Source organism: Cetorhinus maximus, chromosome 10, assembly GCF_964194155.1.
Source record: "Cetorhinus maximus chromosome 10, sCetMax3.hap1.1, whole genome shotgun sequence".
In the NCBI taxonomy this organism is placed as follows: Eukaryota; Metazoa; Chordata; class Chondrichthyes; order Lamniformes; family Cetorhinidae; genus Cetorhinus; species Cetorhinus maximus.
Window position 1 is genome coordinate 12,955,445 of NC_135888.1, and position 19,153 is coordinate 12,974,597.

General features: G+C 38.5%; 1 protein-coding gene across 2 annotated transcripts in view; it reads left to right on the plus strand.

Annotated features, from left to right (window-relative positions):
• Window positions 1-19,153, plus strand: part of cntrl (centriolin) — a 131,856-nt gene that overhangs the window by 50,254 nt on the left and 62,449 nt on the right. For both annotated transcript variants that reach the window (XM_078549970.1, XM_078549971.1), the window contains exons 12-18: window positions 6,357-6,510; window positions 6,887-7,107; window positions 7,611-7,787; window positions 13,482-13,616; window positions 15,056-15,201; window positions 15,336-15,543; window positions 18,063-18,242. In XM_078549970.1, the coding sequence (XP_078406096.1) occupies window positions 6,357-6,510; window positions 6,887-7,107; window positions 7,611-7,787; window positions 13,482-13,616; window positions 15,056-15,201; window positions 15,336-15,543; window positions 18,063-18,242 (1,221 nt within the window). The remainder of the gene's footprint in view (window positions 1-6,356; window positions 6,511-6,886; window positions 7,108-7,610; window positions 7,788-13,481; window positions 13,617-15,055; window positions 15,202-15,335; window positions 15,544-18,062; window positions 18,243-19,153) is intronic.

Below are 19,153 nucleotides of genomic sequence, written 5' to 3' on the forward strand. Positions count from 1 at the left end.
GCTGTTTCACCAGTTAATAGTATCGATACCATAAAATTGCACTGCCCATGGTCAATGGAAAATGTCATGACATCTGGATAATTTTAAATTGAAATTTCTGGCAATGAAATTAGAAACTCCAGATGCCCCTGATTGTTGAGCTAATGTACAGAGAACAAAAAAAGCATGTATTGGTGATGGTAAATTCATTGGGGAGAGTAATTATGATTACTAGTGAACAAGTCTGCTGACTAGCATAATTATACTGTTTGTGTTGTGTTGCATGTCTAATCTGTGATGTTCATAAAAAGATAAAATTTTAGTAATTTTTGAACTGTACTTGACTGATATGCTTTGTGCTTTGCTGAGACCTGAGTTATCACAACTGGTTAATGAAAGAGTTAAATGCTAGCAATGTGGAATGAATGTAAGAGATAGCTTTGGGACTTTTTTTGTTGTTCTGATCAAAGTGCTGTTGTGTTCCACATTCTTAGAATGCAGAAGCTGTGATGCAGCTAAAAGTGTCAACAGCTGTGGGCTAACTCGAGCTTCTTTGTGAATCCAGTCTGTATTTGCAGTGTTTCTTTTAAGTTTAGCCAATCTAATGTGTAGACATGTTACAACAGCAAAATTGTTTGAAAAAGAGTTTCCTTTTTAATTCTAGGAGAGTGACTGAGTTGATGTCGATAGTTACATTAATGCTCACAATTCAGGCTTGAGGCCTGTTCAGCTTGGGCAGCTAACAAAGTCCTAAATTCTTTGGAATCATGCCAAGTAGCAAGGAGCATAATTAGGCTTAACTGTTGCATGCACTGATTGATTATATTGATTGTTCAGTTACGAGGTGATACATTGATAGGTGGTATGTTAATGATTTACACTGTACCTTGTTAAGACTGAGACTCAAACCATTCAATTGATCTCATGTGTAACATTCTCAGTTGGTTTGTATGCTTTTGTGGCTGGCAGTTAGCTGTGATGAGGGCTGCAGGAGCGCTGCCTCTGGGGAGATTAGAGAAGCAGTTAGATCAGCTGCTTTGGATTGGCTGCACAAAGCACTTCCTGTGTTGTGATTTGAAGCATGTGGTATAACTGCAATTCTCCGGAAAATGAACAGGCTGATCTCTATCATGCTCATGTAAAATAAGTGAAAGCAATAAAGGCTGATCTCTATCATGTAAAACAAGTGAACGAAAAATTTTTGACTAAAGTTTTAAGAAATTTCTTCAAGTTGCAAGAGCTCCAAGTCAGCAAAACTAATGTGAGTAATGAGAACAGGAAGCTTGAGGGAAAGGGAGCTGGCTGAAGCATTTGACTTGCAGCTTGTTTAGGCAGAGTAGAAGAACTTACTTTTGTATACCATTTAAAACTTTTTAAATTTATCAGTAGCAGAATTTAAAGAATTGTTTTGTAATTGTATACAATATCCATACGTTTATAGTAAAGGCGTTTTGCTGTTTGCTAGCTACTTATTTAGTTGGTTTCTTTATGTACTCACAAGCTGCATTGTGTTGAACGTAGACTTCACATCATGTGTGACTTATGTGGTTTTTATTGTGCTTCTGGGTTATTTATAGAAAAAGGAACAGAAAATGAAGGCTAATGTAGTAGTGTGCCAACATAAGTGTTCTAATTGCTAACCATTGATAACACACGACAATGCAAGTTCCAGTAGAGTTTAACACTTTCAACTTTTTAAGTACTAATTGTGTTGTGAACCTTACAAATTGCATTATTATGTTGTATATTAGTTGTATTTTTATATGCAAAAATATTTTTTGTGTATCTCTAATGTTGGAAAATTGTGGATTTAAAAGTTATACAGAACCAAAGAATGATCCCAAAATTCTTTGAACAAGCTAATGAAAATCACTTTTCCAAAAAGAATTTTAGTTTCTAATATAATCTGCACATGCTTGAATATTGAAGTATGTGCATATTTTTAAAAATTGGATTCTAAAGCTCCATTATTAAAAAGAAATCTAACTGATTTAACACCATCTTAGTATTTTAAGAATATAGCAACACCTGCCTGTAGGCAATCAGCAACCTCTGATAAGGCCAATAGCAAAAGACAAAAAAATAAACATTGAGGAAGAAAGCAACCACTACATAGCAAAGAATTTGTGGAACACTCACAAAGGGATAGAAGTTTCGCTAGTTACCATATATAATAACAGAAAGAGAGGTACTAAACGTGGAACAAAATGTCACAATTATGTTGACATTGATGAAATTCACAGGTTTAATGCTTGCATTTTGTTGCAGCTGTGGTTGGGTCACATCAGGTCAGGTCAGCTGACCTCTAGAGATTGAATTGTGCCCAGGCTATCTGAAGAGGTGCGGTCAAGTCTTGGCTGAGAATTTGGATTACGCAAGGATCTGGGCCGGCAGTGGGATTTGGGTCAGGTCTGGGCTGATGGCTAATTATGATTGAGTCTGGTCTTATGGCAAAGGTCAGATTGAGTCCGGGCTGATGACAAGGATGGCGTCTAGTTTTGTTTGGGCCAACAATAATTGACATGCCTGTGTTGTCAGCAGGAGTCAGGTTGCATCTGGGCTGACTAGGAGTTAGGTTGTGTTATACTGATTCTGCAGTCAGGTTGGATCTGGATTGGTAGGAGCAGTCAGCTTAATGAGAGGATGTGGCCCCATCCTCAATGCCCCAGTTTGTGATGATGTTTCTTTTAAATTAAGTCTTATCCCCTCTCCCTCTAGAAAGCAAACTATTTGAAAAGTTTGCTAGAAATGTGCCAATCCAACTGTTTATGGAAGGCAAAAGCAGTGTCACAGGTCAATAGGCCAATTTAAAATGATTCATGATGATAGATTCAAATGGGATGGCGACTTCTGAAATGAATCACTAGGCACAGCCATGCAGATTTTGGTTAAAAAAATTCTTATTGAATAAGGGTTGTTACTAACTGTGGAAAGAGAAAAATATAGGCCCCTGTAAATGTGCAGTTGTGTCTTTATTCTATGAATTTTGAATCTGTATCCTATAAACTATTCAGATAAGCTTTTATTAGAACTTTGTGCATTTCGTCGTGGCGTTTCAGCCTTCCTGTGCTGTGCAACAAAACCTGAAGGAAATGTGGGCTGTCTTTAAATTTGAATTTTTGTAGCCTGTTTGTTCTTGTTGCTGTGCCATTTTAGAAGTAGTTTGGAAGTAAAGAAGAAAGCACCACAGCTGTTCAGAATAACTGTGGTTCTGAGCAGGAAACTTATGGCTCATACCCCAAATTATCACTGCAGCATCCATTATAATTATTTTGTTATGGTCTATTTGATCTACAACATTCTTAAATGTACACCCCATTGATCATTAACTGCCAATATCTCTCTCTCCCCCTTTCGGTCACTGACAACAATGTTCTGTTAATCGCCACTTTATACAGTAAAAATGGTTTTAAGGTTTGTTTGTCATCTAGTTAATTGCATACATGACCGCTAGATTTATGTTCTCATTCTCCTCATACATTTTGTAAATAACTAATTTATTCACTCACTCAGGTCATTCTAACCTAATTACTGATTAAGCACATTCTTTTACCTGTCCTAAACTGTTGAATTATTATAAATATGAAATGGCATTTTCTGACAAGCAGTACCTGGGAGCGGTTGATGATATCTGAAGTTTAGATCTGGTGGTAGTGATAAAAATACAATTGGCGGGATTTTTCTATTTTTCAAGTGTGGACAGGTGAGTAGTCATAGCATGGAACTACAGCCAAACTCTATTTCAATTGTGTATAACACATTACTTTGGTTAGTGTATCCACCAGCTGCCCACTGGAAGCAGCTGAGACATAATACCACTGCAGATATTTTTAACAATATAAATGATAAAAGCTATATCTGAGAGAGAAGTTCCAACTTTGAATTAAGTTCATGCCCTGAATATTTCAATGAAATTCTGCGCAATGGAATACTTTTTCCATACTTCACTCCATATCAGTGATCGTTCAGGTAAGTATAAAATCATTTGTGAAAATCTGTTGTGTATGTAAAGGAACATTCTGGGGTGGGGGATGAGTCATATAAAAAATATGAGTGTTGGTCCAATCTCTGACACTAGCTTGGGTAAGAAACTGAGTTTAAATATATTAGCGTTTTATATTTAAAGTCCAATTTGCATACAGCTATTCTGTACGTCAGGATGGTTGTAGGCATAGACTGTTCCTGTGCTCATTTTTACCCAACTGGTCAAGTGTTTGATGTTATGTCTGTACTGCTGTAGCTTCAGCACTGAACCAGTTATTGAATTGAAATAAAATGTTGTTGTACATCTGTCGGAGTTGCTTTCTCAGTGGACAGTTCTTTTAAATATTGCATGAGATTATGACATGATTATGTGCTATTTTCAAGCAATGTGGTACTCTGAAAATGCACACAAGAAGCAATGATCCCTATAACTCTAATGCAGAAGGCAGCCATTTGTGAATTGATAAAATTATGATGTGTGTCATTAGTTTCCGTAACAACTTCACTTTTTGCATAAGTATCTACTACATGCTAAGGTAAGCCCTATAAAAACAATTCTCGTGAACCTATACTGGAGTATTTTTTTCAAAATGATGCTAAATTGGCCCTGAAATGCTGTCAATTCATACAAACCATATATAGCAGCAGTTATACCTTATGAATTATCCGTCAACCCTAAAATAAGACCACCACTGTGCCTCAGACATAAGACTTTTTACCTTAGAATAAAGAATTTCCTTTTTTGGAAAACAGGCATAACTAATCTGACTGTCACTGGGTTAGCTTTCCCCAAGGATACAAAGGATTAGGTGGCATAAAGTGATCAGACTGATGGGAAAATGGATGAAAATCGATTTTTTTCAGATTATCACCATTTTGTTAATTGTCTAGTGCCATGAGTGCCCACCTGTTTGCAATTAAAAGTATTGAAATTGTGCTACAGGATATCATTTTGCTACCTGTGCAATTTCTGATAATGCTCACTTGGGCGCAGTCCCTGGATTGCACTTGTAATGGAATGTGTTTAAGAACTCCTATAGTAAAATTTGTAGCAGCATTTTGAGGCTATTTCTCAAATAGTTTTTCTTAATTTCTCTCTTTTTTTCTCCTATCTCCAGTAAACCTTATACCAAGTGTTATGATACTTGCTTTTTTGCCCAATGTCAATGATATTGGGTCAGCGACTTCCCTAAACAGAGTTCCCTCGCCCTTACAACATCCCAACCCGCCACAACTTTGTAGCGGGAAGCTCAGTAATAGAAGGATGCCAGGCAGAGGGATTGCATTAGAGGCAGACTTCACCCATCTACAAGTATCCTCCTCCATTAGCATTTACAGGGAGTGATTTACCTATCTTGCAATGACGACATGAAATCAGCTGGCCCAGCTCTAAGTCAGCAGAGAGCCAGATGAAGAGTTTTGTTAACATGCACTATATGATTGTTAATGACAGTAAAATTTACTTGCACCCTCAAATCATCTTATGCAGTCTAGTTCCAGACATGTTAAATTGTTGCTCAAGGGTAAGAAACCTGGGAAAAACAGGCAGAGTTAACCTTGCTATCACATCATCCTGCATGGAGTTGGGAGTGTTGTGTGTCTCCATATTTATTGTTCTATCCACAGGGTTGTGCCAGATGTTTTAATTAGACATGCAGCCTTTCGAACAATTGAAATACAAATTCAAAATATTATAAGCCTTTGTAAAGCAACCAACGTCTTTATTGTTATACATATCTAGCTACTTATCTTCATGTGATGATATCCCTTCAATTTATCCATCATCTCTTTTAATCAGCCCATTAAGGACTGCCAGTGTACAAGTTCTGAGCCATCCCCAAGAGAAATCCCAAAACCAGGTCCAGTATGGCCAGGGCATTTGACCATACAATTAAAGTAAAGCTGAGCCTGCAAAGCCAGAGCCTGATTAGAAAATCTATCCTACTGTGTACTTAAAAAGTATAAAATCAAGGGCAGTTTAGAGTTCTATTTCTCATCTTTTTATTTGAATATCTATGGTTATTTTGCCCCAATCCCATCCTCCTTTAATGGTTTGTTGGACAGTGCCGAAGCAACTCCACGCTGTCCACAAGAGCATTGTCACTGTCCAGAAGCAATATTCCCACTGCTTGGTGCCTCCTCGTGGTGCCATGTTTTCTACTATTGTATAAAACAGCATGTTGGAGTCACAATTCTTTCAACTCTATTAATGATGCATTGAAACATAGATACGATGTTATTAAAATATTAAAATAAATTAGAGGATAAAGAATTAACGTTCCATAACTTTATTCAAATTGCTGAATATTATGTAAAACGCAGTCACGTCTTAATTAAATTGTGGTATTTATTATTTACAGCAACTCAAATTAAATAGGATTGTTTTTTCTTAGGTACATTTGAAAGCTCAAATGATCAGTAAAGCCCAACAACTTGACATGATGTCCAAGCAATACAAGCAGTTGGAGAAGCGTCTGGAAGGAATGCTGTCTAGAATTGCTAAGGAAACAGAGGATATCAAGGATCTGGAAGAACAGTTGACAGAAGGTGTAGCTGTTAAAAATTGTTTTTTATTCTCTGAGGAAGGCTCCTCTGTAGATGAACAAACAGCATATTGTGCAAATGAGTGTGCCCTGTTGAAATCTTAAGAGAATTCCTAAGGAGCATGTTTGTAAAGAGCTGTTTTTTCTTTATTTTATTTTAAGTTAAGCTTTAGCAGGTCATAATGAGGGTCCAAACCTAAATTTTGGGTTGGGAGAAAATATATCTGCATATGTAATGCCTTGAGAAAGGGCTGCAATTTAATGAGTTGTATTATTTGTAATATTTGATCCTGCTGAATTAATCAGAATTCCCTAATGGTGCACACAAGTGCTGTGACAAGTGCTTTAAGGGTTAACTTGTCCTAATGCATTTTTAATAGGCCAGATAGCAGCTAATGAGGCACTGAAGCGGGACCTGGAGGGTATTATTGCTGGGCTGCAGGAATATTTGGAGAGCGTGAAAGGGCAGGCAAAACAAGCCCGGGAGGAATGTACAGAGCTGCAGAAGGAAAAGGAGGCACTGTTGCATCGATTGGCTGAGCTGGAACAACAGAAGAATCAGCTAGAGGTTGTTGCCATGGATGCAGAGCACTTGAGAAAGGTATGTACTTGAGTGCATTAGAACCCTGAGGAATTATGCCATTTTCTTACAACGAAAGGTGATCAAAATAAAAATTTAAGGATAAATTTTCACAAAATATATAGATTTACAATTCAGCACCACTTTCACATGAAATTCTAATATTCGTGTTGATCATGGTAAAGGGCTAATCAACTACGTATTCATCACCTTAAGTAATACCAAATCAGCAACTGCCAATAATAGAGTATTAACTATTAAATGTATAACGTATTGTAGCAAAATAAGAACAATAAAGTTGCTTGTTTATATCAACATTTCTGCTTTCCCTGCTGTAATTATGCAAACAACACATTATAGAAGCAAAGATGTGTTTGCAACTATTACACTGTACCATGCAAACAGGTAATATAGAAACATCTCTAGTTAAATAGTAGGTAATAGATTTACATGGAAGAATATTGGTAACCTAAACCTTATTGAGTTTAGTAAGCTGCAGAGTCAATGTTTGATTCTCATTGTAGGAGATGTCTGACCTGGAACATTCTTTACAAGAGCAACAGGAATTAAATGAATCCCTGCGTCAAGCTCAGGGTGACCTCAGTGAGTATGAAGCTGAATTAGAATCTCAACTGCAAGCAAGGGATATTGAAGCAAACCAACTTAGAGAAGAACTGGAGCGACTCCAGAAGCTTAGTCAAGTGAGTTACAATTTCAGTGCTTGATTCTTATTCGTTCTCCCAAAATTGCCGTGTTTATTTTTCATTGCGAGTCTTGAGAAATATACATGAGTATTCAGGCAGTAAATACTTTGCTTATTTATACCAATGTTTATACAGCATGAAGAAAGAAAAGTGAATGGCATTGTATACTCAAGGTTCATTGTCTGAATTTTTTTGAAAAATTTCTGTTGAGTTTTCCATTAGATATCTGGTCATTGTAATTTTTGAACTTTTATTAAGTACTTTATTTAATTACTAGAGTAAAACTTACAAGTGACTAAAGCCCTTTTTCAGTGATTCCAGTATTACTTTGCTGTTGATTCCATAAACTTATGTTGACTATTGCTTTACGTACATGTTCAAGTTAATTTAAAAGAAAATGAGAATTGCATTTACATCATGACCACTGGATGTCTCAAAGTGCTTTGCAACTAATGAAGTGCTTTTGAAGTGTGGTCACTTTTGCAAGGTAGGAAAGACAGCAGCCACTTTGTGTACAGCAAATTCTCACTAAGAACAATATGATAATAACCAGACAATGTTTGCGTGATAACAAAAACAAAAATTGCTGGAAAAGCTCAGCAGGTCTGACGGCATCTGTGGAGAGAAAGACGGACTTAACGTTTCAAGTCCGTATGACTCAGAACTAAAGAGAAGGAAAAATGTGGTGAAATATAAACTCTTTAAAGGGGGTGGGACAGGTGAAGCTGGATAGAAGGCCAGCGATAGGTAGAGGCAAAGGGGAGATTGCGAAAGATGTCATAAACAAAAGGTCGAAGGGGTGTTGATGGTGGTGATACTGGCTAAAGGAGGTGCTAATGGTGACATTAAGAGTAGAAAGCAGGATGAGCAAGTGACGGATGGCCCTAGTGGGGTTGGGGTGGAGGGAGGGGACGGTGTGGGAGAAAAGATCGAAATAGGCTAAAACAATGAATGGAAATAAATTTTAAAAATAATAATAATAGAAATGGGTGGGGAAAAATATATAAAAATTAAAAAATAAACATTGGAAAAAGGGAATCAAAAAAGGGTGAGGATGGAGCAGAGAGTTCATGATCTGAAGTTGTTGAACTCAGTGTTAAGTCCGGAAGGCTGTAAAGTGCCTAATCGGAAGATGAGATGCTGTTCCTCCAGTTTGCGTTGAGCTTCACTGGAACATTGCAGCAGGCCAAGGACAGACACATGGGCATGAGAGCAAGGTGGTGTGTTGAAATGACAAGCGACAGGAAGGTCTGGGTCATGCTTGCGAACAGACCAAAGGTGTTCCGCAAAGTGGTCACCCAGTCTGCGTTTGGTCTCTCCAATGTAGAGGAGACCGCATTGGGAGCAACGAATGCAGTAGACCAAATTGAGGGAAGTGCAAGTGAAATGCTGCTTCACTTGAAAGGAGTGTTTGGGCCGTTGGATGGTGAGGAAGGGGGGAAGTAAAGGGGCAGGTGTTACACCTTCTGCGATTGCATGGGAAGATGCCGTGGGAGGGGGTTGAGGTGTTGGGGGTGATGTTGGAGTGGACCAAGGTGTCCCGGAGGAAACGGTCCCTATAGAATGCTGACGGGGGGTGAAGGGAAGATGTGTTTGGTGGCTGCGTCATGCTGGAGTTGGCGGAAATGGCGGAGTATGATCCTTTGAATGCGGCGGCTGGTGGAGTGAAAAGTGAGGACAAGGGGGACCCTGTCATGTTTCTGGGAGGGAGACGATGATGTGAGGGCAGAGATGCGACAGATGGGTCGGACACGGTTGAGGGCCCTGTCAACCACCGTAGGTGGGAAACCTCGGTTAACGAAGAAGGAAGACATGTCAGAGGAACCGTTTTGGAAAGTGGCATTGTCAAAACAGATGCGACGGAGGCAAAGGAACTGAGAGAATGGGATGGAGTCCTTACAGGAAGCAGGGTGTGAGGAGTTGTAATCAAGGTAGCTGTGAGAGTTGGCAGGCTTGTAATGAATATTGGTGGATAGTCTATCACCAGAAATTGAGACAGAGAGGTCAAGGAAGGGAAGGGAAGAGTCAGTGATGGACCATGTGAAAGTGATGAAGGGGTGGAAATTGGAAGCAAAATTAATAAATTTTTCCAGGTCCAGACGAGACCATGAAGCAACACCGAAACAGTCATCGATGTAACAGATAAAGAGTTGTGGGAGGCGGCTGAGTCGGACTGGAACAAGGAATGTTCCACCAATTAAGATGTTCCATCTTAATGTTTGTGTGATGTTGATGGAGGATTTAATAAATCAACTATCCATTAATAAGAAACTAATTAATAATAACTAATTAATAAGAAATTAATAAGAAAATAAGAAAGATCATAAATGGTAATACAATCATTTTCAGAAACTTCGCTGCAAATCATTCATGGTGTATTTCTAATTGAAAAGCATTTGGTGAAATGCAGATCTCCCACACAAATCTTGTGGCCTGGATTTTGCAGTGGTAATGACCATGAAACTTTCAGCGTTTCGCCATCATTACTCCACCGAAATGGACAGCAACTTTGGGAATCCACACAAGGGCAAAATAATGCAGAAATACAGAAGTTGCCTTAAGTGATACTGTGCTTCTCCAGAGGATGCACTATAGAGACACTCCCAGACTGCAATCAGTGGTATTGATGAGAACTTCCACTATTAGTCTCACTGTAAAAGCCTTTCAGAAAATTGCACCTTGTTAAACTGAGGTAAAACTAGGGTTTTTTTTAGTGTACCAATTTCATAATAACTGCCAAACATCCTCACTGGTGCTGAGAAGCTAATTTTAAATTCGTGAGATGTCAACTTCCTCCATAATAAAAAAGAAATCCACGTTTTAAAAACAATGGGCAGAATTTCACCCAAGTCGGGCGGGCCCGGCGGGGGAGGTCAGCAAGCTGACTACTGCCTGCGATCGGGGCTGGAATGTGATTTCACACTGGTAGGTCAATTAAGTCCAGCATGAAATGCAAGCGGCAGCACTCAGCACTGCCGGTGCGGACGGCGGGGGGGGCAGTGTGAGCAGAGCGAGTGCGAACTTTGCACATACATGCAAGTGAGCGCTTCATAATCCCCCTTACAGAGCTGCCTCGGAGATGAGTTATAAATAAAAATGATAAAGAAATAAAAAATTAATGAAACATGTCCCCTCATGTGACTCTGTCAGATGAGCAGGGACATGTTATTAATTAAATTTTATTACTTTTATTTTATTTTTATTTGCTTTTGGAAACCTCATCCACGGGCTGAAAACCTTATCCTGCCCATGGATGAGGTTTCTAAAAAAAGTAAAGGTCACTTGGCCTTTTGCAAAAAATGTAAGTTAATTGATTGCTTACTGGCCTTAACAGGCTTTTTAATTGTTGGCGGGCACGCTGCCGACTCCGGCGCGTGCCCACCAACCGAACTATTGCGTGACTGCGTGTTGATGTTGGCACACTCGGCCAATGTCAATGCGTGTCATTTCATGCTTGAGTGGGTCGGGTGTGCGCTCACCCGTCGAGCTAAAAATTTTGTCCAATATTCTTTCAAAAACTTATTTTATCTGCATTAATTATAGAAACAAAAATAATCATTTATTTTGTTATCTGAAAATTTAAGTAAGTGCTTTTAACTTTCTGGTTTGCCACGTGTGAATACTTCAGTATGATTGTTGCTTACCTGTTTGCTGACAACACTTGCTGCATGCCAAGAGGTCCCCTTGGCTAGGCTACTGATTTAAACTGCTGTCAGGAGAGGGAACAACCAGGTTACAGTCATCGCTATATCTTTGTAGGCAGCTTTCTTCGAGATCAACCACAAGTGTCGTTGCTTCACTGCTGCCTGCAAAATCCAATCCATTATTTTGGAAAATTTGTTTTTCTCTTTTCAGTATTTTCTGTTTTTGCTTCATTTCGCAGCATCTGCAGTTTTTTGCTTAATTTATTTTTATAGTGCTGCCTCTGATAATGCATTTCTAAGTGAGGAGGCACATACACTCCAGAAGCAAAGTGTTGGCAACAGCATAGACTTCAGCCATCCCTACGTTTCAGCAAATTCACATCAGCCTGTACTTCCCTGAAATTGGGAAGATCTTTGACCAGAATGATATTATAAAAGCACTGGAGCATTATATAATCGGGCATTTTGTTCATTGCAAAAATACATCAAAATCACATTAGTCAACTAAGGTTACTTATAAAGACTTTTTCCCATATTCTAGTGTTTTTTTTTATTTTTGAATCTTGATTTTTGTGCTTACCAAACTCTCTGAAAATGTTAACCCTTATCTAGAGTTTAGGTTCCACAAATGTTGGATACCCTTTGATAACTCGCCTACGTGTCCATTGTTTGTGTATGAACTTTGATAGCATCAGAAAGTCATTTGCATGCAAGGATATTACAACCAAACCCAATGCTCCTCTTGCTTGATGCACCAGCAAGGGTTGCTTGATAGCCATTAGGAATAGAAATCCTGGGTTTTTGTTCTAGTCAGCCCAGTGACGCTACAGGCAATTACAATGTTGCCTCGGTTGAGAATGATTAACCACACATGCTTTCCTAGTTCATGTGGTTCAGCTATTCACTGCTTAAGCTTGTAGAGCCTTTGGGAGAACTCTTCCTTTCTGATTGCTGCAAGTATAAGTTCATTTTTTCTCCTCAGTCTCACACCATGCAATTTGTGCAGCCACTGTTTACAAAGCTGACTTGTTCCAAACTTCCATCAGTGCTATTCTAAACCAACTACTACATCATGGCTGGAATAACCCATCTAGGCTCCTTGCCAATTTCAAGGAGAAAACAGTTGGTCTCCATTTGGTATCTCACCCTGGGAAGCACCCAGAAACAGCGGAAATATTATCTGCATGTTCTTGCATTTTGTTGGGGCAACGCATCATGCAATTATATCCTCACTGTTATTTTAAAAATACTATCTTTTTCTTGCTTCTGTATGATCTTTTGCTTCCTTTTTACTGCCTTTATCATTTGTTTTATTCTTGCTTTGTTTTCATTTATTTCTCCTTTGTTTTTGAAATGTATCAATTTTCTCTCCCATGTTTTTGTTGGGTTTTCTGCTGTTATGAGGGAGGGATACACACAAGAACAATAAGTAAAGGAAATCAGCGACCATTTCTCTGACACGGGGAGCTTTGAACAAAGGCATAAAACAGGACTAGAAGGCATAATTTGAAACCAATTAAGGTAGTTCTGAACTGTAGGACAAGAGCAAATTTTGTTTAAGATCTAAATGAAAGAAAGCTGGCCCTTCAGTATTTTATTTTTAATAAGTAGTTCTCTTGCACATCTTCTTTGATTGTCTGTGGATTATTTTGTATAAATAGTGAAAAATATTCCATTCCCTGATGATTATTATGACATTATGATGTAACTTCATTTAAAACACTTATGCTCTTTGAATCTTGGTAAAATTCTAGAGGTTCCTAATCATTTATATGAAATTATGATTCAGATAGTCAGAAGACACTGGAACTGTAAAGAACTGTATTACGTGTTCACTGGATCAGTTTACAAGCGTAACATATGGCACTGTTCAACATTTGATCTACCTGCTCCCAAGAGCTCAGATGCATCCTTGGTTACCAGACATTGGGAGAGACTTGAACGTTCTTGAGCCTTTAAGTTTCTTAAAATGAATATGTTTGTATTCTCTACACAGGAAGGTCTAAAAAAAATAGTCTGCTAATGTAGTGGAATATTTACTTTCTAGATGGAACAATCTGCCCTGCAAGCTGAGCTGGAAAAAGAAAGACAAGCACTAGAGAATGCCATAGCACAAGCTCAAATAGTGGCTGAAAAGGAGCATGAAAACAAGAAGTTAATTGCACAGCTAAAAGGTCTTAAGGTAAGTCAATTCTGACTGACAGTTACTTAGGATACACAATTGCTACACTTTTTTCCTAATAACATTATATATTCATTTAATGTCCTACAGCATTGAGGAGTGATCTCATAACAAAATAACACTGATTCCTACCTATGGAATAATCTACTATGTGATATCTGAAAATGTATTAAGTTGTTCATTATATTTATATTGGAAAAGTGCTTAAACTGTGCATATTATTATTTGAAAAATTAGTCCTGGACTCAACCTTACGTTATAAACTTAGAATACACAAAGGATACCTATCACAATGTATATCTAATATGTTGATAAAATGTCATGTGAATCCCTAGAGTAAATTCACTCAAATTATCTTGGAAAAAATGCTATGTCTGATGTTGTAAACTGTGTTGTGTTGTTTGCTTAAGATCATGAAGTTCACAAACGGAGCTTGAGAATTTAATTATTATTTTATAAATTACTGGCCATAATTTAGTTACTGCTTTATTGTTACACTTCACACTTGATCCAATTCTTTAAACACACCGATATCAAGGAACAGCAAATTATGTTACGTGTGCTAATTTGGCAATAACTTTGCAACACCAAATAACTGTGATAAATTTACCCAGTGTATTTAGCGTTCATAATCAAGGATTCATCCTCTTTTACAGTATAGTTCAGAAATGTTTGCTATTTTCATTTTATTGTGTGATCATAAAATAGGCCTGATCCTAGACCTTCAAAGAGGTTGTTACTGCTAGAGAAATATCAGTGATATTCTCATCACCAGCTGATTGAAATACTGCACTAGCTGTTCAGGGAGGCTTCCTCTTTATTTTTAAAATGGGAACATAACATGTTTTTGCGACTAAAACAAAACTAGGAATGGTTGACGAACTACATTTTTCAATTTTTTTTGCTGACATATCAACCAAATTTAAAAATGACATCACCATTTATGATAGTGAGTTTGTAGTACAGTGAGTTAATGCTTTTACCTAGGGGACCTGTGTTTAAAAAATATGGCCAATTCATAAATTAGATTCTCCTCTCTTAGTTGTGGGTCCACATCTTAAAATTCTTCATAATTAACCATCTAACTTCGAAGTTGTGACATACTGTTGGGGCAGAGTAAAGGAAGATTTATTTTAGCATTTGAACCCAAACCTAGCATTACTTGGTGCTGACACAAGATGCTAAAAGGGAAAATGACCTATTCCTATTGTCTTGAGGGGCACTATTAAAATTTAGTCATTTGGGAGTGGAGTTTTGTACATGATCAGCATTCGTTTTTGACTGCAGTGTGACTGGTAGCAATGCATATTCCACAGATATAAGTCAGAACCTGTAATCTGCATAATAATTGCAACCCTATTTAGCCAAGAAAACAGATTCTGTTAAACACACATTGAAGATAATGGATACTTATAATATGAATATTGTGATCTTTCCAGACTGATAACTGTATGTTGAAGGAACAGCTTCAGGAGCTGCAGGCACATATGAATCAGGCAATGAAGACCATGATTCATCCAGAGGAGGTGGCCGCTCGTGTCTCTGAACTCAGGAAAAAACTGGATTCTGGTATTCGAGAAATCAGGTTAGACTTTCAGTCTGTTGTAGTTATTCAACGCATGCTTTTTGAACTTTGGTAATATTAGAATTTTAAAATACACCCTGTGTTCAAGCAATCAGCCATTATGGGAAATGAGGAATAATTTTGTTCGTTTATAGGCCTTATAACCAAGGAGACACTTTGGGAAAGAATCTTGCCGGATTGCAGAAGCAGTTGAATGAAATTTTGGGCCGCTCACAACAGGAAAAAGAGGAAGCATTACAGCATCGGAGGAAATTGGAACAGGAGATGATGGCATTACAGGATAAACTGAAAAATACTCAGGAGAATTACAAAACTGCTTGTGAAAAGGCGGCAGAGACATTGGTAATTGTAGGCTGATGAAAATTACATCAAACACTATATAGTTCAACCAATATACCAATTTTTGTTCATGTTTTAAAAGTAAAATGAATTGTAAAATATAATTCCTTAACTAAGATTATTCCATACATTAATTACTAAAAATGTTTTTGTACAATTGTTACACTGCAACATATTAATGTTATGCGAGTACAGTGTGAGGATGTTTTGGGACAGATGTAACTCATTGCTGTGGATACACCATATATAGAAAATAGTTTTGTAATTGTTGTCTTCTTGAGGTACATTTAAATATAGATAATAAGATTTGTAAACCCTGGGGCGGGGAGAAAAGGCCTCATTGTTAAGATGTTGGGACTCAAAGCATGATGCAATTTGATGGACAAGTTGTTGCCATTCTGATCAATTGGTAGCAAGCTCCTCCCAGTTATTAATGTCAATATTGCCATGTTTATAGGAGAGCTTCAGGGAGTCTGAAGCATTTTCTTTGTCCCTTCCTAGAATGTTGGCCATTTGAGAGTTGAGAAAACAGGATTTGGCGGGGACGATTGTTTTCAATCATCCAGGCATAGTGCCCAGACCAAAGTTGATTTTGCAGGTTTTTTTGAGTGCTTGTGGAGCTGGCTTCAAGAGGGACACCAGCGTTAATTTGATGGTCTTTCCATTGATTCTGGAGGATGCGCTGGAAGCATTGCTGATGGAATTTTTCTAGCGCTCTTATGTATTACTGATGCACATTCTAGGTCTCACTGCAGTACGGGATTGTGGTGATGTCAACTGCTCTGTACTCTTGGGCTCTTGTTAACTTGAAGAGTCTTTGTTCTCAAACACTTGCTGCCATAGTTTGTAGAAGGCTTTGCTGGGGCAGTTGATCCTCGTCAATGTTTGGAATTCTTCATCAGTGGTGGCCTTTTAAGAGAGGTGGCTGCCAAGGTATGGGAAGTGCTCAACATATTCGAGTCTCTCCTTCAACATATATGGGAGGTGGAAAATTTGGCTGACCAGGCGTGGGTTGATATGAGTTTTGTTTTGGCAACATTCAAAAGCAGGCCGAATTTCTTGCAGGCAGAATTGAAGAGATTGAGAGTGGATTGCAAATTAGGTGCAGCGTACAACATTACAGTCATCTGCAAACTCCTTAGACAGAACCTTCCAAGCCCACAACCACTACCACCTAGAAGGACAAGGACAGCAGATAGATGGGAACACCACCACTTGGAAGTTCCCCTCCAAGTCACTCACCATCCTGACTTGGAAATATATTGCAGTTCCTTTACTGTTGCTGGGTCAAAATCCTGGAATTCCCTCCCTAACAGCACTGTGGGTGTACCTACACCACATGGACTGCAGCAGTTCAAGAAGGCAGCTCACCACCACCTTCTCAAGGGCAACTAGGGGTTGGCAATAAATACTGGCAGAGCGAAGCCCACATCCCATGAATAAATAAAAAGAAACTGTAGATCATGTATTATTATGGTGGTCAGTTTAGTTTTGGCAAGGAGGCAACTGAGGTTAAGGGGTTTCCCATCTAAATGATATTTAATGCTGACACCACAGGACAGTTGCTCTTTGATGAGGTGAATAGCCACTGTCAAGTAGATTGTAAATAGTATGGGAGCTATTACACATCCTTGCTTGACCCTGGTCCAGATTTTGAAGGCATCTGTTTCAGATTTACCACTCAAGACAATTGTAGTCATATCATCATGAAATAATTGCAGGATTGTGATGAAGTTTCTTGGACATCCGAATCTTTAGAGCACAATCCAAAGAATCTTGCAATTTACTAAGTCAAATGCTTTGGTCGGATCAGTGAATGCAATGAGGAGTTGCTGGTGTTGTTCTCGACATTTTCTTGGATTGGTCTGGCAACAAAGGCCATGTCAAAGATTCCACTGGAAGGTCTAAAGCCACATTGTGTCTCTGGGAGGATTGTCTCAGCCACAGGAAGCAGGAGATTCCAGAAACTGCATGTTAGGATTTTCTCTGCTATGGACGACGAGGGGGAGATACCTTGATAGTTTCCACTGCATGATTTACTTTCGATCTTGAAGATAGAATGGGGCACTCAAATGGGGTACAATGTGATAATTGTAACTTCTGAAAGACAGTGTTGGCATTTTAGTGCACAGTATAAATGCAATAGGCTAGTAAACCAAAAAATTACAAAGAAATGCAGGGATGCAATAGGAACATATGTGAAATTTGACCACACAGATTCTTAGAGTTCAGGGACCCCAATTTGAAAACCGATTCTTTAAAATTTGGCAGAAGGGGCTTTCAGTTTGGTTTGTTGAATGAACATACTAAATAAGGCAAGAAGCATTTTACTGTCCACCTGTATTCACCTTATTTCTCAAAAAAGATGCATTATGATTTTGCAGTATTCATTCTTTTGTTATTTACTCACATTTGCCTAAGCATCACTGTCTGTCCTAGTTTCTGTGTTCCGCAAGTTAGACTCAAATGATCTAATATTTGTGATTGCATTTTCCAGAAATTAATTGTGATCTCTGTGGCAGATGAAATCTGAAAAAGGAGTCAATGAAGCTAAGGCACAGGAGTTGAAGAATGAAATATTGCGGCTCCAGGAGCAACTGGCAAACATGCAAGAGTTGCAGGCACTGACTGATGAACAGCTCCAGGAGGCTGATGCAGATAGAGATAAACTTTTAACAGAACTTGAAGATAAAGAAAATAAGGTAATAACAAATTTATTTAAATGATGACCATAAAAACTTGTTAAAAATCTACTCCTTAGAATGCATCCAATTTAATTAACTTAACCTGATTCAAACCAAAGATCACTTGTAGTAGTTTGCTGGAGATAATAGCGTTTTTTTTCTGTTATCTTTCCTCAATGATTTGCCACTACAACATATAATGGTGTTAGTTTTAGTAGTGCCCCACTTTGGAAATTAACATAACTATAATTTTTTTTATTCGTTCATGGGATGTGGGTGTCGCTGGCTCGGCCAGCATTTATTGCCCATTCCTAATTGCCTTGTTCAAAGGGCATTTAAGAGTCAACCACGTTGTGGGTCTGAAATCACATGTCGGTCAGACCAGGTAAGGATGGCAGATTTCCTAGCCTAAAGGACATTAGTGAACCATCAGCAATGGTTTTGTGGTCATCAGCAGACTTTTAATTCCAAATTTTTGTTGACTTCAAATTTCACTATCTGCCGCGGAGAGATTCAAAGCCAGGTCCCTATAGCATTACCCTGGGTCTCTGGAATACTAGTCCAGTGACGATGCCACTCTGCCACCACCTCCCCGCGTTAGCATGCGTATACAGCATTTAACATATAAGAGCAACTCCAGGTGCTTTACAGAGGCATAACTGGACAAAAATGGACACTCTTCCAAAGGAGGAGCACCTAAATGCAGAACACAACTGGAGGAGAATTCTGTGATCAACTGTGTTAAAGGCTGCAGTGTGGTCGTGGAGGAAAAATGCAGCATGACCACAGTCAAGATGTGACTTTGTTTAGGGTTGTTTCAGTGCTGGAGCATGGATGGAAGCCTAATTGGAGAGATTCAATGGAGTTGAATTAAAGATTGGCAATTCGGCAGGCAAGATATTTTCATGGACTTTGGAAAAGAAATGGAG